Here is a 21024-nt window from a genome sequence, read left to right on the forward strand (position 1 = left end):
GAGATGAAATATATTTATTTGATTTCATCCATGTTCATTTACATGTTCATTTGAGAAAAAGAAACTCAATTAAATATTTATTAGTTTATTCTTCTTTTGCTACTATTAAATGCGCAATACAACTTATTTCACCAAGAAACCCATAAATTCTAACAATTCATTAACTTTAAGAGAATTCAAAGATTTATTAGAGATTATTCTCTAAGTTCTTCACTTTGAAACAAAAGATGGCAGTAACTACTGGGTATGACTACAAATATAATAAACATAATCACTGGGTCACTGCCTTGTTACGGCTCGGCAGTAAGAAACACAAAAATCACACAATAAGGGAACATAAAACTACATAATAGTCTCTGAGGATGTGGCTTACATAGGCTGTCTAGCATGAGGGTGGCCCAGATTTGATACCCAGCATCACAAAACTAACAAATAAACATTAGTTAGTTAAAATCACTGCATGATCCCTCAAACAAAATTCTTCCCTTGTCACAGAATTTTAGCATACGAGAGACTACAACTTTATAAGTTACAATGACCCTTAGAGCTGAGACCCAGAATCTCACTGCTTTCTTCTGGTTCAAGATCTCGATGGTACAAACTCACCCTTAATCCTTGGCTCTCTCCTGTTTATCCTTTTACAGTTTTTCTCCTTTGTCTCTGATACACAGAGTAGCCTATCTGTACTAAAAGAGCGAGTAGTTCAGCTCTGCACCCACTAGTTCAGCACTTGAGAGTCGGTCAACCCCAAGTTAAACCCCAATTGGGCTTACAGTAGTTGTATCTGTACTAAACACATTGAGACATTCTTCTTATTGTTATTCTCTAAAGATTACAGTGTAAAACTAAATGCTTACACATCAATTACTTTATAATAGATGTTATATGTGAGCTAGGAAGATAGTATGTAGAAGAGTACACAGCCTGTATACAAATACTATGTTGTATAAGAGCCTCATGTATAGGGAGATTATTTATTTATTTCTATCTTAAGGAACTCAGAACCAGTCACCATGGATACTAAGTAACAATTGCACGGGTATTCTGGCACAACTATTATTTCCTGATCAATCTTAATGAGATAAACCACTCAGCATATCTTTCAAAGCCCACATAAATCAACACTATATCCACGGGTGAGATTGCATTATACAACTCAGGCCTATAATGTTTCCAGCATGTTAGCATAATACACAAATAAAATAAGATCTGGTCTTAACCAAGTGATATTTGATATATTCCAAATTTAATAGTAGCTTGCAGAGATGTGTTCTATCCAACTTACTTTAAATTGGTTTTTAAAAGGCTGGGTAAAGACTCTGGCGCCTGGTCTGGAGAGATGGCTCAGTGGCTAAGAATGCTTGCTTTCAGGGGATCAGAGTTCAGCTCTACTTATTACAAAGTAAAATATACTGACTATTCCTAGCAAGATCTTAGATTTTGTAACAACCCTTTTTACTTATCTAATCCTACTCTTTTAGCTACCAGTGCCTAGCTTACTCATCAGCCTGGAGGAGCACTGAAAGGTCCTTTATGTTGGCACATTCACTGGCTGGGCTGCACTGGCTTCTTTTCCTGGTTCCCTATAGATAGATAACTGGTAAATAATGTCCCTATAATTTTGGACACTGAAGCTGTTGCTTCTAATATAATCTGACAGGATATAAGTTACAATTTAGTTAGCATTTAAGTAGGTAGTTTCCCTTTCCTTGAATTTAAACCATGAACATATACTATTTTATGACAGCACTCTAACACTACGCTGTTACATTATTTAGGCACTATCAACCAGGTGAGTTTTCAGTCTATGAGCAGTGGCATGCACTTACGGAACTAATCACAGAAACAATAGTAAAGAGAGTTAAACAAGAATTGGATACATCTTTTAGAATAACCACCATTATAGCACTGGACACATGGTACTTACTTAAACCTAGAGCCATATGACTGGAGGATTTAAAGTGTGGGAACTGCTCACTGCTGCACAATAGGAGAGGATGCCATAAGACCTATGTTATATGTCCAAGTGCAGTCCCGATCTTGTTAACTCCAACTGGATCACCTGCTATGTGGGAAGACTTACCAAAAACACTCTTCAGGGATATTCTGTTCATTTTGCTCACTTTACAGTGGTGACCCCTTTAAATATACTCAGGGGTCACTTGATATTTTGGATACTCCCTCAAATACTTTCTTGGAAAGGAAAAAAGAATTTGTAAGGTGAAAACAATAAGCATTTATACCTGGATGTGTTAAAGTCTGCTGGAGCCCAGAGCAAGTGACAGGAACTCTGAAGTCCATCCCGGCCAGCTCTACCAATTTCCTGGTAATAGGATTCCATTTCCTTAGGCGCACCATAATGAATAACTTTGCGAATGTCAGCTTTATTAATGCCCATTCCAAAAGCTACAGTAGCTACAACACACTGAGAATGAACAACAACGCAGAGTAAGAATCACATTTCAACTTAACTAAAACTTACAAAATAAAACAGCAGCTTGCCCGCCAGTGTAAAACTAAATTAAATATAACTTTACTTACAGACTAAAAGATAATCTATCCAAATACAGATTTGGATAAATAGTGGCTATAAAAATGTGATTTCTGGCCGGGCAGTGGTGGTGCACGCCTTTAATCACAGCACTTGGGAGGCAGAGACAGGCGGATTTCTGAGTTTGAGGCCAGCCTGATCTACAGAGTGAGTTCCAGGACAGCTAAGGCTATACAGAGAAATCCTGTCTTTAAAAAAAAAAAATGTGACTTCTCTTCATCTCTATAAAAAGGAGCAAATAAAGGAGTTTCTCTGGAGACCCGAAGCTATGAGAAACAGTTACTGTAGTGAATAAAACTATTGTATTATTATCAAGTTTCGAGTGTCCTCTCCTGATGACAGAATCTAAGTATAATACCATTCACTACTGCAAAGAGAAATACAGCTAATGAAGCATCATTAAGATGGGTACAATAGAAAACAACAAAACAAAACAAAACAAAAACAGAAACAAAAACAAAAAAGACGGGTATAATACCAAGAGGATAAAACTGTCAAATGACCTAATGTGAATGAACCTAACAAAATAAAGTTCATATGGTTGGAAAAAACTCACAGGAGAATTAGGGACAAATACTCAGAAAAAAAAATCCTTTAATAACAAGAATACAAAAATATATGTGAGAACTATAACCATATATTATAAAAATTAAAGGTAAGATGCTTAAGTTGATAACCATATGACATTTAAGCAGAATTAAGATATAAACCAACAGGCAAAGGGAAAGGGGTCCAGGGCTGCAGGAACACAGAGGAAAGGCTGGTGAATTTCCGGCATTTTTAGTGGGGAATCAATAGAGAATCATAAAAACTGACAATAAATTAAGATAGCAGTATAAGTAAATTGTGTCAGGGTAGAACAATAAACACCTCCAAAGTCAGATCGAAGGCTTAGGAGAGGGGAGGGGAGAAGACGCCTCATTGAAGAGACAACAGTAAAATAAGCTCATAGGGTATGTTCTAGGATGGCCCAGGAGATTGACAGAAAGGAGAAAGGAAGAGCATAGGAAACACGCAAAGGATGGGTTAGGGGTGAGGGAGCGGGGATAACGGCACAGACGTGGGAAGCAAAAGCTTTGGTGCAAGAAGCCAGCTCAGTCCAGCGAGCAGTCAATAAGCAATGGAATTCTAACAGCTCAGTCCAGCTAGCAGTCAATAACCAATGGAATTCTAACAGCTCAGTCCAGCTAGCAGTCAATAACCAATGGAATTCTAACAGCTCAGTCCAGCGAGCAGTCAATAACCAATGGAATTCTAACAGCTCAGTCCAGCGAGCAATCAATAACCAATGGAATTCTAACAGCTCAGTCCAGCGAGCAGTCAATAACCAATGGAATTCTAACAGCTCAGTCCAGCGAGCAGTCAATAACCAATGGAATTCTAACAGCTCAGTCCAGCTAGCAGTCAATAACCAATGGAATTCTAAGCTTCACCGGATTATTCTTTCATTTGATGTTAACTAATCTATTAACCAGATTTTCACACTGTCCCTATAAACTTTTAGATATAAATGAAAACTATTCTACCAAATAAGTTATTCATCATTTCATTTTTTAAAAAGCCACCTTAAAATGGCAAATGTAGGAAGGACGAAACTAAGGGTTGGGATAAAATTTGAGAACAGACAGTTATAAACAAATCATGGAAAGCTAATGTGCATGGGATTTGAGTATATATGACATAAAGGAAATTCCCTTTGTTTCTAAAATTGTAAAACAGAAAATGGCTTTATGCATCAGTCTAACATATGAAGAGCTACAGAGGTCAGCCTCTGTGCCTGCCATACAGTAAAAATCCACTGTAAAATGGTCAGGAAGTAGCTATCTAGAAGTCATTACATTTATGAATTCAGTCGGCACTCAACGAACACCCAACAAAAAGTAATCAGCTCTAAGAGTCCAGATAAGTCTACACTGATGACAACATGCCTTTCACTGTGCTAAGAAAGGGGAAGGTTCGAAGCATATGCCAGGCTTCTGAATTGTGACCAGGAAGGAGTCTATCAGTTCAGCTGTTAGACAAAACACTACCTCGGGCTACCTAGAATGCAACTATTCATCTAAACTTTAATTTTTATAATATGGATTCGAATTGATGACTTCCTGTACTAGAAAGAGAAAATTCAGCAGGGCATGCAAAATATAGATAGGTAGGTAAGTAGGTAGGTAGGTAGGTAGGTAGATAAGTAGGTAGGTAGGTAGGTAGGTAGGTAGATAGATAACCTTCAAAATTAACTGTAATGAAAGATCACTAAAGATTTTTAAGCCTTCTTTTAAAATATTAATACTTCCACAGAACAGCTAGGGCTATACAGAGAAACCCTGTCTCAAAAAACTAATATATATAAATTTAATGCTTCAATCAAGTTATACATTGGCAGTGTGGTGGTTTGAACAAGAATGGCCCTGATAGGTTCATATGTTTGGACGCTGATCCATAGGTGAGAGAACTGTTTGGGAAGAGTGAGGACGTGTGTCCTTGTGGGGAAGAGCAGGCTTTAAAGGCTGGCCTTGAGATTTCAAAGGTCCGTGCCATTCCAGCTAGCTCTCTCTCTTGGTGCTCAAGCTGCCAGCTCCTGCTCCAGCACCACGCCTACCCGCTGCTCCAGCACCTTGCCTACCCGCTGCTCCAGCACCTTGCCTACCCGCTGCGCCAGCACCATGCCTACCCGCTGCGCCAGCACCATGCCTATCTGCTTGCTGCACACTCTCCACAGTGACCACAGACCCCCTCTCTGAAACTGTAGGCCCCAATAAACTATTTCTTCTGTAAGTTGCCTCAGTCAGTAGTAGAACAGAAAAGTACCTAAGGCAGGCAGTATGCCAGATGCATCCAAAGGACCCAGTCGCTAAAGTAATAAAAGTATTAATAAGTGTGCACAACAACCTCTCATAAGCATTAGTGCCGTTCCTACAGGAAGAGTGACAATAGATGCTTTCTGGTAGGGGGCGAGCACTATTACCCAGGGATCCTTCTCATCTTTAAGCTGGCCAACCATCCAACGCAGCCTTCCTGAGAGTGTCTAACCTTCTCATTGTGTCCCCTGACTGTGCCATTCCTACCGCTCATCTTCTCCTCCGATCACCTCAGGCTCTTCCTCTCTGAGCCCAGGATGCACTCAATGTGTGTCTCTGCACCTGCTGCTGCTTCCGGGGACTCTACAGCCCTCGTTACCTACTGACCTGGTAAACTTGACATACTTAAGACTCTTCTCAGATTTCAGCTTCCTGATGACCACTCTCATTACATAACCTACTCTGACAGAACTGGTGTTGATTCTCTGTGTAGCCCAGTAACAGATGACAGTCTTTGCTATTTACACTAAGCTGTAGGGTTTATTTAATCCAATTTCACTATACAGTCATTACCTTTATCAGAGTGGTGAAACTGTGCTTAATACAACAATTTTTTAAAAAAAAATTGGTGACATAAATGTTTGACAGATACATATACTTCCTGTGAAGAATTCAGAGAAAGATGGTTGCTCTGCACACCTGAATTTCATCTCTCAGGAACCTATGATGAACGTCCTTCCTTTCGCTAATTTTCATGCCAGCGTGGTATGTTCTGCAGGCTAAGTTCAGTTTCCCAAGTTCAGCAGTAACTTGTTCTGTCATTTTTCTCGAAGGACAATAGATGATGGTTGGACCTTCAAATTCCCAGGCAGAACTGTGGAAGGGTGGGGAAGAGGTAGGGAGACAGAGAAAGCAAACACGCCTGTTACATGTATGTTTCATCGCAGTTTGGGATTCATCTTTCATAATCTTTGCTTTCACTAAGCAAAAGTCTTAAAGAAGTCAGCAGACTGAAAAACACTTCAACTCCCTGAAACTCCAGAACATTCTGGAAAGACAAACGTAGAAACGTATTGTGTGAAAGCAAAACTCTGGCACTCAACATTGGCCCAAATTAAAGTTAAAACCAGGAATCACTTTGTTTTAGGAAAAAAATGATTCTAAAACTTACAAGGTATGGATAAAAATGAGTCTAGAAAGGCAGCACAATAGATTAATCTATTCTTATTTAAGAGGTGAGAGAATAATTTCACTGTTGCATAAAATATTATACAAGGTTTAAAAATAAAATTTTACTCCAAGGTTTAAGGACGTGTCTGCAGATGATAAACCTGAAAGTTATCTGTGGAATATATCAAGTAGCACCGAGGATATAGATGTGTTATGAGTGATCAGAAAAATCTGGGCTAAAAATTAAATTAATCATCGTTACCAGGATATCAATATAAATATGGGAAGAAGGCATTTGCATAAGATATTGTAAGGCAAATGATGCCAAAAATGGGAAAACAAAACATCACAAGAAAAGATGGGGGAAGGCACTTTAACGTGTGTGTACACACATACACACACACACACAGATACACACTCACACACACACTCACGTACACACACACATATACATACATACACACACACACTCACACATATATACATACACACACACACACTCACACACACACACACACACACATATACATATGAAAGAAGAGGGTCACTATAAAAATTAGCCATAGATATTAAAAATAATGTGCATTGACAAGAACTAAAAGATCAGGGGTTAGTAATGACATGAGTGTAGAAACATCCAGTTTAGAAGAAGCCTTTGACAAGAGAACTTTTCCTTTACTGAAAAGGACCATGGAACAGCAGGTTCAAGGAGGCAGCTTGAGCAGCAAAACCCTATCAATACGTTCCCCATCTTCCTATTCTACTCGGAATAGCGAGCACTTCTCAGGTGGTACTTAAACTACTTCCTAGTATCTACAACAAACACTATCACTTCCTTAACCTAGGATCTCTCTTCCCATTTACATCCTTTCTGGACGAGGAAAACACTAACAATGCTCTCAGCTCTTTCTTGCTTGGACTTGGTTTGCATTGGTATTGGTAGGAGAAAATTATTTTTCATTATTCAGAATACTTAATATAAGGAAAATATCAACTTTTAACTCAGCAGGCAGGACAGAGAATAATGGCATTACAAAGGTTCTTCGCATACAAAATAAAGCATAAAGTATATTTTAAAATACAAATCTTAGAAGTGTAATGGACAGTTTCATCAGTAAAATATAGATGTACACAGGAACTTACTTATGCTAGAGGATTTAACAAGATCACTTGTATAAAGCATCTAGGACAGTCCTTGGAACATGGACAGACTCTATACTGACTATTAAAAAGCCCCTCCAGCAGAGGTAGATCATCTAAATATGAAAGCAGACAGAACTCATAAGAAATGCTCATGTCATGTTTGTTCATTTAGTTGTAAATTATTAAAAGAATATCTCTTATTTGAATAACAATATAAAAGAAAAATAATATTAGACAAATTAGTTCCTGGCCACATCTCCTCTGCCCTTGCAAAATACAAATGCTTTGAACACCATGGGAGAGTGGACAAATAGAACACAAAGGCTAATGGTCAGAGAAAACTGAAGCAAAGCCATGTGTCCTGGTCATGGCAGGACCACTGCGCTCATGAACCCTTGTCTACACTAGACCAAGCCCCTACCCCTAACCAAGCAGTAGACTGTAGACAGCTGATAGCTTCTGGGAGAGGGAGAGCTAGTTTCCGTTGAGAAGTTGGGAAAGTAATAAGGGGTGGATATGATCAAAGTATACTATATGAAATTCTAAAAGAATGAATGGAAATATTTCTTTTAGTGGTTTCATATTGGTCACTGAATTGATTATGTAGTATTACACTCATTTGAGCCAAGGCTACATAAAATTTGAGACATTAAATATATATCAAAAAAAAGAAATAGAAAAAAATAAAATAACTTCTTTAAAAGATCCTTTCGTCTAGCATCCTATCTTTACCTTGCCTTTCGGACGAGAAACGGCTTTAGATCCTGAAGGATGTTCCCTGTTTTCCGTCCAACTTCTAAGTACAGATTTGGCCGATCAAATCCAGTGCAGGTGATCTGAGGGTCTTTCAGGTTTAAGCAGCTTATAATGTCTTCCCGGATGGAAGAGCTTGCAGTAGCGGAGAGTGCAATGACTGGAACCTGGGGGGAAATCCAATACAAACGGACGTTTAAAAGGCGCATTGACTTCTCACTGTCTTCTGACACATCCACAGTCACAACCATACAGGAACCATGGCCAAGACACACACGCTAACGTTTTGGTTTATTAGAATATTTATTTCTTTTTGTCATGTTGGGGATGGTACCCAGGACCTTGGGCATGCTTAGTGGGTGCTCTACCACCAAGCTACGAGCCCTACGTAAAGAGAAAAAAAAATGTTTTTAAACGAGAAAAGTTATCTCCTACTTAATAAATCAAACACTAAATCATGAGATTTCAATGCAATTTATCTTGTCCCACTAAATTAAAACTACTTATTAGCCATTTATACTTTAGTGCTAATAGAAGTGGGGATTAATACATCTCGTTCTTTTTTAATAATCTGTAACTTGCAATACATAAGCCCTGGCAGGGTTATAAATTAATAGCCTAGCTACATAAAACAATTTATCTTTTATTTTGTGAGAAGCGTTCTTCAAAATTATATTGGCATGTGGCTTTCCAGCTGTGGAAGCAAGTCTCCCAACAGCCATTACAACCTCTCTCCTGTCTTACTGAGTTCTCAGTGCCATTCTGGATGTAATCAATATGTAGAAAGTGAGACATGTATGACTACCCGATTCTTTAAGCAACTGACTCATAGGCTATTTTCTAGCATTTCTCCATAGGGTGAGCATCAAAATCAAGAGGCACAATAGGAGGCAGGAAGACCATGAATATTTCGTTCAGAAATTCACATGTAGGTGAGCAAGGTATCTTCCATGTAGATGGCTCATGTTTTATAACTATTACAATGGGGACACACTCAACCAGGGTACTCAACCATTTCATTATCAGAAAAGAAAAAGGCTGTCTTAAAATTTATTTCTAAATCATTAGCTATTCTATTGCTAAGAATTCAATTTTTTATTTTATTACCTGTTACAGATAGAGGAAACAACATCCTAATAAAATTATTCAAACATAACGGTAAATACCTCATAAAATAATTTAAGCATTTATCTTGTATCTAAGTATAAATGTGTATGCAGTTTGCTAATTTACAAAGAAATATGTATATAATTTGACTTAAAATTAAAACAAAATACAATCTCTTAGGGAATAAGTATGACCAAAGTACATTAAATATGTTATGGAAATGAAACGAAACTCATTATTTTGAACAATATAAATGAATAAAAATAAAAGTGTTCTGTTCCAGTCTGGGCTGGTGCCCAGGAAATCCGCCCCACCACTGGCACAGGTTCCTTCCAGTCAGGGCCAGTGCCCTGAGCAGAGACCTTGGGCATTAACTCCGCAGCCAGTCCCACAACACCCAGAGGAAGCTCACTCCCAAGTGCCCTAAACACTCCCAGGATCATAGGATCAGAGGTGAGGAGGGCACAACATCTGCCCCAACACCGGGAGACACTGGGAGCAGTGGGACCCAGGCACCCAGGAACTCCACCTGACCAGCGGCACAGGTCCCATCCACTCTGAGCCGTTGCCCAGAGCAGATCTTGAGAGCAAACTCCACAGCCAGTAGCACAACACCCAAAGGAAGCTCTACTCCCAGGAGCTCTAACACACCCAGGTCCACAGGATCCCAGGATCCCAGGAGCTTGGTCACACCAGGATCTCAGGTTCCTAGAGGCAGCTTGAGTCCCAGGAGCTCTGACACACCCAGGATCTCAGGATCCCAGGATCCCAGAATCACAGGATCCCAGAGACAGCTGAACTCTGAGGAGTTCTGACACAACCAGGATCACGGGAAGGACAGGCTCCAGTCAGACAGAGCGAGGGCAAGTAGCACTAGAGATAATCAGATAGCGGGAGGCAAGCTGAAGAACATAAGCGATAGAAACAAAAATACTTGCCATCATCAGAACCCAATTCTCCCACCATAGCAAGTCCTGGATACCCCAACACACTGGAAAAGCAAGATTCAGATCGAAAATCACTTCTCATGATGATGATAGAGGACGTTAGGAAGGACACAAATAATTCCCTTAAAGAAATACAGGATAACACAGGTAAACAGCTAGAAGCCCTTAAAGAGGAAACACAAAAATTCCTTACAGAATTACCAGAAAACACTTTAAAACAGGCAAAGGAAATGAACAAAACCATCCAGAGTCTAAAAATGGAACTAGAAACAATAAAGAAATCACAAAGGGAGACAACCCTGGAGTTAGAAAATCTAGGAAAGAGATCAGGAGTCAGAGATGCAAGCATCACCAAACAGAATACAAGAGATAGAAGAGAGAATCTCAGGTGCAGAAGATACCATAGAAAATATTGACACAACAGTCAAAGAAAATACAAAATGCAAAAAGCTCCTAACCCAAAACATCCAGGAAATCCAGGACACAATGAGAAGACCAAACCTAAGGATAATATGTATAGAAGAGAGTGAAGATTCCCAACTCAAAGGGCCAGTAAATATCTTCAACAAAATTATAGAAGAAAACTTCCCTAACCTAAAGAAAGCGATGCCCATGAACATGCAAGAAGCCTCCAGAACTCCAAATAGACTGGACCAGAAAAGAAATTCCTCCTGTCACATAATAATCAAAACACCAAATGCACTAAACAAAGAAAGAATATTAAAAGCAGCAATGGAAAAGGTCAAGTAACATATAAAGGCAGGCCTATCAGAATTACACCAGACTTCTCACCAGAAACTATGAAAGCTAAAAGATCCTAGGCAGATGTCATACAGACCCTAAGAGAACACAAATGCCAGCCCAGGCAAAACTTCCAATCTCAGTCTCTTGGGTGTATTTGCTTCTTTTAGTTCTAGAGTGTTCAGGTGTGCTGTCAAGCTGCTAGGTATTTCATGACAAAACCACCCAGCAGTAAATTAAGAAACAGCTACTCTTACGATTAAAATAACTTAATTAGATTAAAACCTATCCAAAGTCATACAAAAATAAACTCAATGAAACCAAGTAATTAGGATAATTTTTGTATTGTCTATTTTTAAATTTGTGAAACCACTTTAAAATGTAACCCCACATTAATCTTCAGGCCAATAATCCGACTGCTCTCTGCGTTAGGAATGTATATGTAGTGATTAAGTCATGCAGAGCCCTGTTTGTTTTGAAGAAATCAGATTCTCTAATCAAGCATTACAATGGTTGATATAAGATACGATAACAGACACAGCCTGACAGTAAGGACTCCTGGGTGTGTAGAGGACCCTGACAGGGGTGGTGGCACACGCCTGTGATCCCAGCACTCAGGAGGGTGAGGAAAAGGGGAACAGGGGTGGAGTTTGTCCCCAGCTACACAGTTAGACCCTGTCTAAAAAAAAGTAAAACTAAAACTAAAAAACAAAACAAACAAACAAACAAAACCTAACATTTTAAAAAGAAATATAACAGTTTCCTAGGAATTTACATTTTTAACCTTACATGTTCAGGAAGGCAGGTAGTTCACTGAGCCAGAGTGCCTTCTTCTGTGTCTCTGTCTTGAACCCTTGTTTCAATACAACCCCTATCTTTACTACAATTCTGTGAAGAACAGAAGAACATCAGGGTTCCTAAACCTGCTTACTTTTGCCTTCAGGAAGGCACCAAGGCTTGTCATAAACCTGCATGATCCAAATCCCGTCCTATACATACAAACTGCTCGTTTCTCAAGTTGAACCTTAAAAAGCTAGCAATCCAACTACAACTTCTCAACTTCTAAGTTCTCCCTAAGTTTTACTTCTTTAATAATTCTTCTCAAATCTTCTATCTCATGCTTACTAACAACATTCATTAATGATCTAAATGTTTATTTAAGAAATAACTTCTTAGAAGAGACTCAATTTCCTCCATAACTCCCCCCCCCCCCAGGGAACTTTCATTAACTTGATTCTTGGTTACACTAGCTTCTTGTTATCCCACCTCTAGCTTTCAGAGAGAGGCCTTTAACAGTGAGAAACATAAGACTAGCAAGAGGTGTGCAGTGAATATCCACCAAGGGCAGTGAAGGCTTGGTCCAAGAACTGGAACTTTGTCAAACAGCGCCTTCAGGACGCTGGGCATCACCATATATACATATATATGTGTACACACACACACACACACACACACACACACACCTAGATGTTGTGACACACACTTGAAATTCCAGTTTGTAATACCGGCACTGGGTAGATGATCTCAGCCAATGGCCTGTCTTCCTGAACAGACTTCTCAGGCCAGAACTTTACTGATTGATAGATCGCCTTTGCATAAGCAAAGAGGCTGAACAATATTTTAAGAATCAAAGAAAAAGGACAGCGGTCTTATGCCAAATATAAAAGAAATATCGAGGTTCCCAGGACTCTAGGGCCAGCCACTCCATCCTACTTGGCTAGCTCCAGGCCAGTGAAAGATCCTGTTTCTCAAAGACAATGTGGATTGTACCTGAGGAACAACACCCAAGAATGACCTGTAGTCTTTATACACACCTGGACTCCACACAAAACACATAAACATATCTACAAAAGCATGCTAAGTGCTTAATTCTATTCAGGGTATTAGAGCCAGCACCTAAAATGTTCCTTATAACTAGTGCAGTCACAAAACAACAGAAGACATTTCTTTCTGCATGGAAATGTCAATGGTGGAGAATTTCAAATGCTAGCGCATTCCCCACTGACTCCAGCAAGGGCTCAACTTAAGGAAAAGTGAAGTGAGAGAGACAGAGCTACATGGTTGCTAGATCTTTTAGTAAAAATTTTCATTTCTCTTATAAGGTCCTCAGTCAAGCAGACTGCTAGCAGGGAAAATATTGTAAACTCACTACAACATTCCAAAGACACAGAGAGGAATACTGCTCTTCCAACTAAAAAGTAGAATAAAAAATAACAGTCTTCATGAAAATGAATGTGACTAGAACGGATCCCTCAGAAGTCTGCAGCATTTTATAATGTGAAAATTTTAGTCAAGGACAATGCTTACAAATAGCACATGGGTCAGTACTGAGAAATGGGACCATATGCCCTCGTTGGATGGACTATTTCCAGGTCGTTTTTGTGGCTACAGCACAATTATAAATAGTGTAACCTGTTTGAGAAGAAAGCTGGTCATGTGCTGAATTATACTGGTGTCTACATATATCAAGCACTTAACACCAGGAATTTGTTCTTTAAGTTGGCCTGCCTTGATTTCCTTGGTAAGAGACACCAGTTGTTGACAAAGTAAGCAACAAAACCCACTGAATATATAATGCAAATTAATCTTATGACACTGTACATTGAGATGAATCTTAATTACATGCTCCATGAAACAACGGTTGAAAGAAAACATAACAATCTTTTTTTCTAAATTGGATGACATAACTACTTCACACTCTCCACACAGATTTTAGTTAATCTCTTCTTCCAGTTATTTAGTGTCTACTATTCTGATCTTTTTAATGGGTCCTTACGACAAATTAGTGGGAAGAGTCAATATACCTCATAGTCTTCAAAAGTCCGTCCTCCTGGTTAGATACAAACTTTGACGGCTATGCAGAACTTTCACCTGGCTTTCACCTCTCTGGGCTCACTTTTGTGATTCCTTCCAAATGGGTCCTCTGTGTTAATTGTTTGGTGGTTTCCAGCACTTTTAGATTTGCTATACTAATTTGGTGTAATGAACCCAACAGTAATCCCAGCATAACAGGGTTAAAACAGTAAGATCAAGGTCAATAAGAAAAGGAATATCCACCAGGTGGCGTTTCTTACCACCCCCAACAGAGTCTGTCTTTAAAAGCACAGGGGCTAAGGATCCTCGGCCTCTGCAGGAGGAACAACCTGCCAAGACTCTCAGCTGAAGGAATACGCTGTTTCATCACTGCAAGAACTGAAAGCGATCTCATTATGTCCAGAGTTAGATATAATAAAAGATTTAATTCTTTTTTTTTCCACCTGAAGAATATTTGAGAACCACTTAAATTATTTAAAACTCCTTTAACGCAATCCTAGAATCAAAGGCCTAAGAAAGGCTTACACAAGCATCCTCTTGCTTTTCAATTCCACAGCTCGCTCTGTCTCATTAAATCTTCCTAAGTCAGTGGGAACCAGTCCTTCAGAGCAGCGCTCAGTGACTGCACTGTGGGACACCTTCACTTGCCCTCCCATGTGTGACTGTGCTATGGGCACTACTCATCTTTCCATGCATGGTGCACAGTTTGTTTCTATTGCCTCTACTTTCCTGGATGTGGATCTCAACTCCCTCTCGGGGCTATGAACTACCTAAGGGTAGAAAATATAGCTTGTCTCTTTCAAATCATTTGTGTTGAAATCAGCACAGTATATTATGGTATAGCTATTTATTACCCAACTCTTTTATAACTACCTATATAGGAAAGTCACTTCGCTAATTCCCAGCTTTCTGACCAGAATTAATTGATTCGTGTAATTATTAAGCAACTGCTATGAGTCAGATAGTACCCCTGCTTATATAAACAAAAAGAAAAAGAAAAACTCCCTCTTGTTATGGTTTAGATACAAACTGCCCTCTCTGTGTGTAGAAGGGTGAAAATCCCCAAGTCACAGACCCAACCCACGGAGAGGTGATTAGATAACGATGGCTGTAACCTGACCCAAAGACTTAATTCACTGATGGATTGCATTAAGAAGCTAACGTCACCATTCGGGCATGAAAATGAAAGACGACATAGCATAACCTCAGTGAGGTGCGATGCCATCACGTCCTGCACAGAAGACACAGAACTAGGGGACAGATTCAGAAGTATCACTTTGAACGCTGTATAGAAATAGACTAAAGGTGGAAACCAGGCGATTATTGTAACAGCCTACATGAAGGAAGATGTAAGCCAGCACCGGGGCTACTGCAGGGATCAAGAGGGAAGCGATTAGCAGCTGTATAGGCTCGGAAGATCACTCACAGGCTTTCCTTACTGGTGAAATGTATGCTGCAGAGTGGTAACAATAATCAAGCTCCCAGGCAGAGTGGTACACACTTGCAGTCCAGGCAACTGGGTACACTGAGGCAGGAGGATCTCTTGTTTAGTCCGGGCTGCATAGCAAAACACTCTGGTGCTGCTATTAAACAAGGTGATGGAGTCTGCGGGAAAAGCACTCAGAGTGCGAAGAACATCAGGAGCCAGTTTTGGAGGGGTTAAGTTTGAGATACCTATTAGGAACCCAAAGAGCAAACCCTCAAGTTGACAATTGTGTATATATACATATCCTATAAATCCCCTATAATATGTGTGATTTATATGCAATAAAATTGCTAAAACAAAATGTAGTACAACAGCAAGTGCCGGTAAGTAGGCGGAGGAACTCAGTCACATCTGGTACTAATCCAAGTTGTAGATTTGAGGGTTCTCCATAATGGGATGGATGGTATCCAATTATGCACAGAAAAGAGAGCACAGAAGAGAGAGAGAGTAAGTCTAAAACAGGGACCAGGACACCAACCCTAATAAAACAAGAAGGTACAAAGGAACAGAAGAGACTTGAGGAGAAGGTTATGCTGGGAAAGAAAGAAAGCAAGGGGAATGAGCTGTCCTTTGACAACTGATGAAATATGATGGCATTAAAGCTAACTTAATTAACAGTCCTGAAGACTGAGACACGAGTGTCTGACCCAAGGCCAGACGCATACTTAGACCCCAAATACATTAGTTTCTTTTCCTTTGATGTAGTATCTGCTAGCTGTAGCACTACCTTTCTCCTACTGTTTTTGACTTACTTAATCACTGCTCAATCAAATCTTGACGAGAAAACCCGAACAGAAAGAAGTCATTTTAAACATAGCAATTTGCTATTAATGTGTAAGATTGATGATTAAGGGAACTAAGTCAGACAATCTCGCCAAAAGGATAAGAACTTTGAATGCTCCTCTTGGTTTGACCCATTTAACTGTGAGGCTTGTGCACACCGTCTCTCTAGCACCAGGACCTAAATATAGGCCGCTTCGTTAATTCAATCCAAATGACTACAGCCCAGAGAAACAGGCTGACAAAACACACTCAAAAGATTCTCAACAAAGAGGCAAAAGCAATTAAGTAGATAAAAAGCCCTCTTTTTACCCAGTTAGGGGAGGAGTGGGCCCTTGAGTCTCCTCTGCCATATAGTGTGGGATGGGGCACATGTCACTGTACTTCACAGACTCAAGCTCATGTCTTCACACTTGCACGGCAAGCTCTTTACCTGCCATGACATCTCTGTACCCTGTCGGACCTAAATTTACATCATTTACATTTTAGGAAAAACTACAGGGACAAACTTTCAAGATCTGAGACTGAGAAAGAAAGCCCATAAAGGAAAAAAAATATTCTGAATTTTACCCAACTTATAATATTTTTTATAAAAGATTGTGAAAATAGGAGAAAAAAATAAAATTTACAAAGAAATATTTACAAGCTCAATATCCAACCAATAACTCACACTTATAAACATTTAATTCTTAGCAGTTAACAGAGGGACTGAAGAGATGGCTCAGTGAGTATCAGGACATGAGCAAGGATTCCCAGAACCAACAGAAAAGCCAGGCACAGCGTGCACACCTAGGAGCCCAATGTTCCAAAGTAGGAAGAGCCCAGGGGCTTGGTGGCCTGCTAGTCTAGCACAAATGAGGAGCTCCCTGGCTACTGAGACTGTGTTTCAAATAAAATGGGGTAGAGAGTAACAGAGGAGGACAGCAGCGTCAACATCTGGCGCCTGCAGGGGCTGCACTGTAGAGCACACTGCAGAGGTATATGTGCATAAGCACAACCCTCCCCCTCCCTCTCTCCTTCCTTCTCTCTCCTCTCCTTCCTTATCCCTCTCCCTCCCTCTCTCTCCCTCCACCTCCCCCATGTGCTTAACAGAAAAAATACAACCCAATTAAACTAGGCATTTAACCAAATAAGAAGCTCACAAAAGATGTTCAACACCACTAGCTATTAGAGAAATGCAAATTGAAAACACAAGCTACCACTCCACTCGTATCATAATTGCTAAAATACTACATAGTAATAAGACTAAACAGTGGCAAAAAAGAGAAGAAGCTATTGTCCTAAGCTGCTGGGGAGGGGACGATACAAAACAGAGCAGCCAGTCTAGAGAGTAGCACTGGGGTCTTCCTAAAAGTGAAACCAGCACTTCCCATAGAACCCAGAACATCATTTATCCCAGAAAACTAAAACTTATGTTCACAAACTTTGTAACCGCTGACCTGGACCCTGGGACTATAGACAAATGTTTACAGTATCCCCATTCATAATATCCTAACTCCAACAAACAACCTAAAAGTTTCTACAAACTGTGATAAGTAGAACTATCGCAGTCCCCAGCCCATTTTACAGAGGCCATTAGTGAGGAACACCAGGTAACTACATTTTTTATGGACTATTTAAGAAAAGAGAACTGTATGTGAAAGCCATACTATACTACGCACCGCCCTTTCCATTTACCACACACCTGCCCCCTCCATCTACTACACTCCCATCTCTATCCACCACACACCCGCCCTCTCATCCACTTCACACCCACCTTCTCTATCCACAATGGCGTTTTCTGATTTCAGATTCTTGTGAACAACCAAGTCTGAATATACTAAATGAAAAGTTATACCAAAAAACAAAAAACAAAACAAAAACAAACAAACAAACAAAAAACCAAAAAAAAACCTAAAACCCAACTTATATTTCCCTTTATCTTTCTCCTAAGACAGGACTAAAGTAGGCTGCCTCAAACTCAGAGATCCACCTGCTTCTGTCTCCCGAGTGCTGGGATTAAAGGTGTGCTGAGTAACATGATGAAATTCTGCACTGTACTCTCAAAGATGTCACCCCATTCTCCCCTTAGTCCAAAGTTTCCACACAATCCACAGCCTCCCCCATTAGCTACTGACTAACCATCTCAGTTAGGAGACTAGGAAGTGCTTGTGGTTGGGTGCTACCTACTCTACTTAATCATGAGCCACGCGGTCAAGAATAATGACTGTGGTCATTTTTGCTATAGTATATTGTCACAGATAGTCATTTTTAAAATTCTTCTACTGTGCATAATTTACACTGAGGGGGTGTTTCCAGGCATCCACAGATTCTTGAAACTGTATCCCCTTTCACTAAGGAATAGTAACTGCCATTTTTATCTGCCATGTTCAAAACTTGTTTTCCAGCTCTTGTCCTAGTGAAGAGCATCCAACCCGTGCCCTGACAGTAGGAATGTGGCACAACACAAAGTCACACGTGAACTAAAACAGAGGCATCTTTGTGATGTCTTTGAATAACACAATTTCGTGGTTCTTGAGGGAGAACCTTGTAGATGACACTGGAGTAGCTCAATGTCACAGCCTGGACACTCCTGTTAAGAGTACTCCTTAGTAAGCTACACGTCAACCTCAAAAGGAAGCCAGCGTGAGAATTTAAAAAATTTTTAAAACTAAATATGCCCCACTGCTCACATCTGATCCCTTTTATAGAGAAGTCTTGAGATGGGTGGACATTACCCAGTCCTGGAAAGGCCTTGATGAAAATGTCACTTCAGTAAATTCGGGATTGAGGGTCTAGCCTGGTGGTAGGAGCCCTGGGGTCAGTCCTCAGCTGAGATGGGTGGGGTGGGGGCATGAGATCTGGCAAGGCTTACCAATGGGAGCGCTGTTTTAAGAGAGCCCAGCATCCTGAATGAACTTCTGAAATCATGGCCCCACTCTGAAATGCAGTGAGCCTCATCCACAGCAATGAGAGTGATGCCTACACAGAAGAAAATATACAGGAGAAATAAGGCTCAGAAGGAAAATGCTAGCTAAGTCAATATTGTCTGTTCCTATTAGAACATATACCTCACAGAAAGTATAAGTCAAATCAAAGTATTGGGCTCAAACACACACACACATAAGAAGCATAAATAATACCAGATAACATCAAACTTTCGAAGTCAGAAGAGAAATGAATAAAAGAGATTCGCATACAGGAAATATTTACGTCGTAATTCAAACAACACACTATCTTTCAGTTTTCATTACTATTCCTCAAAGACATAAATTGCTTATTATTACTGTGTCCCAAAATTATCACTTATAACATCTACAACAATATCCTTTCAAAAGAATTGTTCCATTTCTTTTTGGCAATAATGTTAATCTTATCTCATAGATTAGCTATCAACGGAGACAAATAGTCAGCACATTTCTACTGAGATTAAGTACATCGTTATCTGCAATCCGGCACATATCATATTACAGGAAGTTCCTCTGAAATGCCAATAACTGAAGACGAGATGACATCCACATTGGCTAACATAAAACGGCTTGGGGAGAACTAATTCCCACCGTGTGCAAAGTAAGTAGTGAAAAAGAACATAACCCTCCACTGGGCCCCACACCACACACTAAAACAAGATCAATGGTGTCTTAATGCATCTGAAAGGGCTTCATTATGTAATCATCATGACATCTTCAGACATTTCAAAGAACTGACTAGTAATGCCTTTACCCTTATCAAATTAGTACTTTTAAGAGAAAAATAACCTTCTGTTATTTGCTGATATACCCTATCAGTGAGATGATTTAAAACATGTGCTTTAGAATTAGATTAGCTGTACACAAAGCCTTGAGAAGCTACAAATCTTTTCAGTTCTCAGTTTCCTCAAAACTACATCGTGGACCTGCTGAGAAGGCTCAGTGGGTAAAAGTCTGAGAACTTGAGTTCAACCCTCAGAAACCACAGAGAGAACTGTCTCCCACTTACACAGGTGTTCTCTGACCTCTACAAACACACTGTGGTATTTCACACACACACACACACACACACACACACACACACACACACACACACACACACACATACACACACATACACACACTGACCACTACCACCACAAACATCATCACCACCACTACCACCATCACCATCACCACCATCACCCCCAGCAGCACCAGCAGCACAAACAGCATCATAAGCAAAAATAAAACACAGTAGGTAGTAACAGCACCTAATACTTCTTACTACTCTAAGGTTAAATTAGAACATTCACATAACACACTCAGATAAGGATGGGCCCAAAAAGAGCTTAATAAAAATATACTTCAGCGGTTATTACTACATGGTCATTATGATTTAAAGCCCTTTTAAGAGCCACACGCATGTAATTCAGGAGCAGGAATTCAAGGCTCTCTTCAGCCACATAGAAAGTTCAAGACCGGCCTGAGCTGCTGGAGGCACTATCTAAATAAGAAAACTGAATTAACCCTTTTCTGGGTAACCAAAGTACACTTGACCTCAAGGGTCTCACAATCCAGAGAGGAAACAAAAGAAACAAGAGCAACTCATTGAGATTACACCGATGACCTCAGACTGCGAGAAGGAAGGAAGCGAAGAGGCAAACGCTGACTTTATACCACTGAGTGACTGCGGAAATGCCAGTGTTACTCATACACTTATTCTGAATGTAGAAATTAACATGGCTAGACTTTAAGTTAAAAGAGATCTGACAAGCAGTTAATAGAGTTGAACTTTCACCTGCACAGT

The 21024-nt window shown here is 39.9% G+C and overlaps 1 protein-coding gene across 5 annotated transcripts in view; it reads right to left on the reverse strand.

Moving 5' to 3' along the window:
- The window catches only part of Wrn (Werner syndrome RecQ like helicase), a 151172-nt gene that overhangs the window by 52141 nt on the left and 78007 nt on the right, over nucleotides 1-21024 (reverse strand). For all 5 annotated transcript variants that reach the window (XM_006509093.4, XM_006509091.4, XM_017312662.2 and 2 more), the window contains 4 exons: nucleotides 19142-19248; nucleotides 8392-8579; nucleotides 6046-6220; nucleotides 2244-2425 (listed from right to left, as the gene is read on the reverse strand). In XM_006509093.4, coding sequence (XP_006509156.1) covers nucleotides 2244-2425; nucleotides 6046-6220; nucleotides 8392-8579; nucleotides 19142-19248 — 652 coding nt within the window. The remainder of the gene's footprint in view (nucleotides 1-2243; nucleotides 2426-6045; nucleotides 6221-8391; nucleotides 8580-19141; nucleotides 19249-21024) is intronic.

Source organism: Mus musculus, chromosome 8 (genome assembly GCF_000001635.26).
Source record: "Mus musculus strain C57BL/6J chromosome 8, GRCm38.p6 C57BL/6J".
Lineage (NCBI taxonomy): Eukaryota > Metazoa > Chordata > Mammalia > Rodentia > Muridae > Mus > Mus musculus.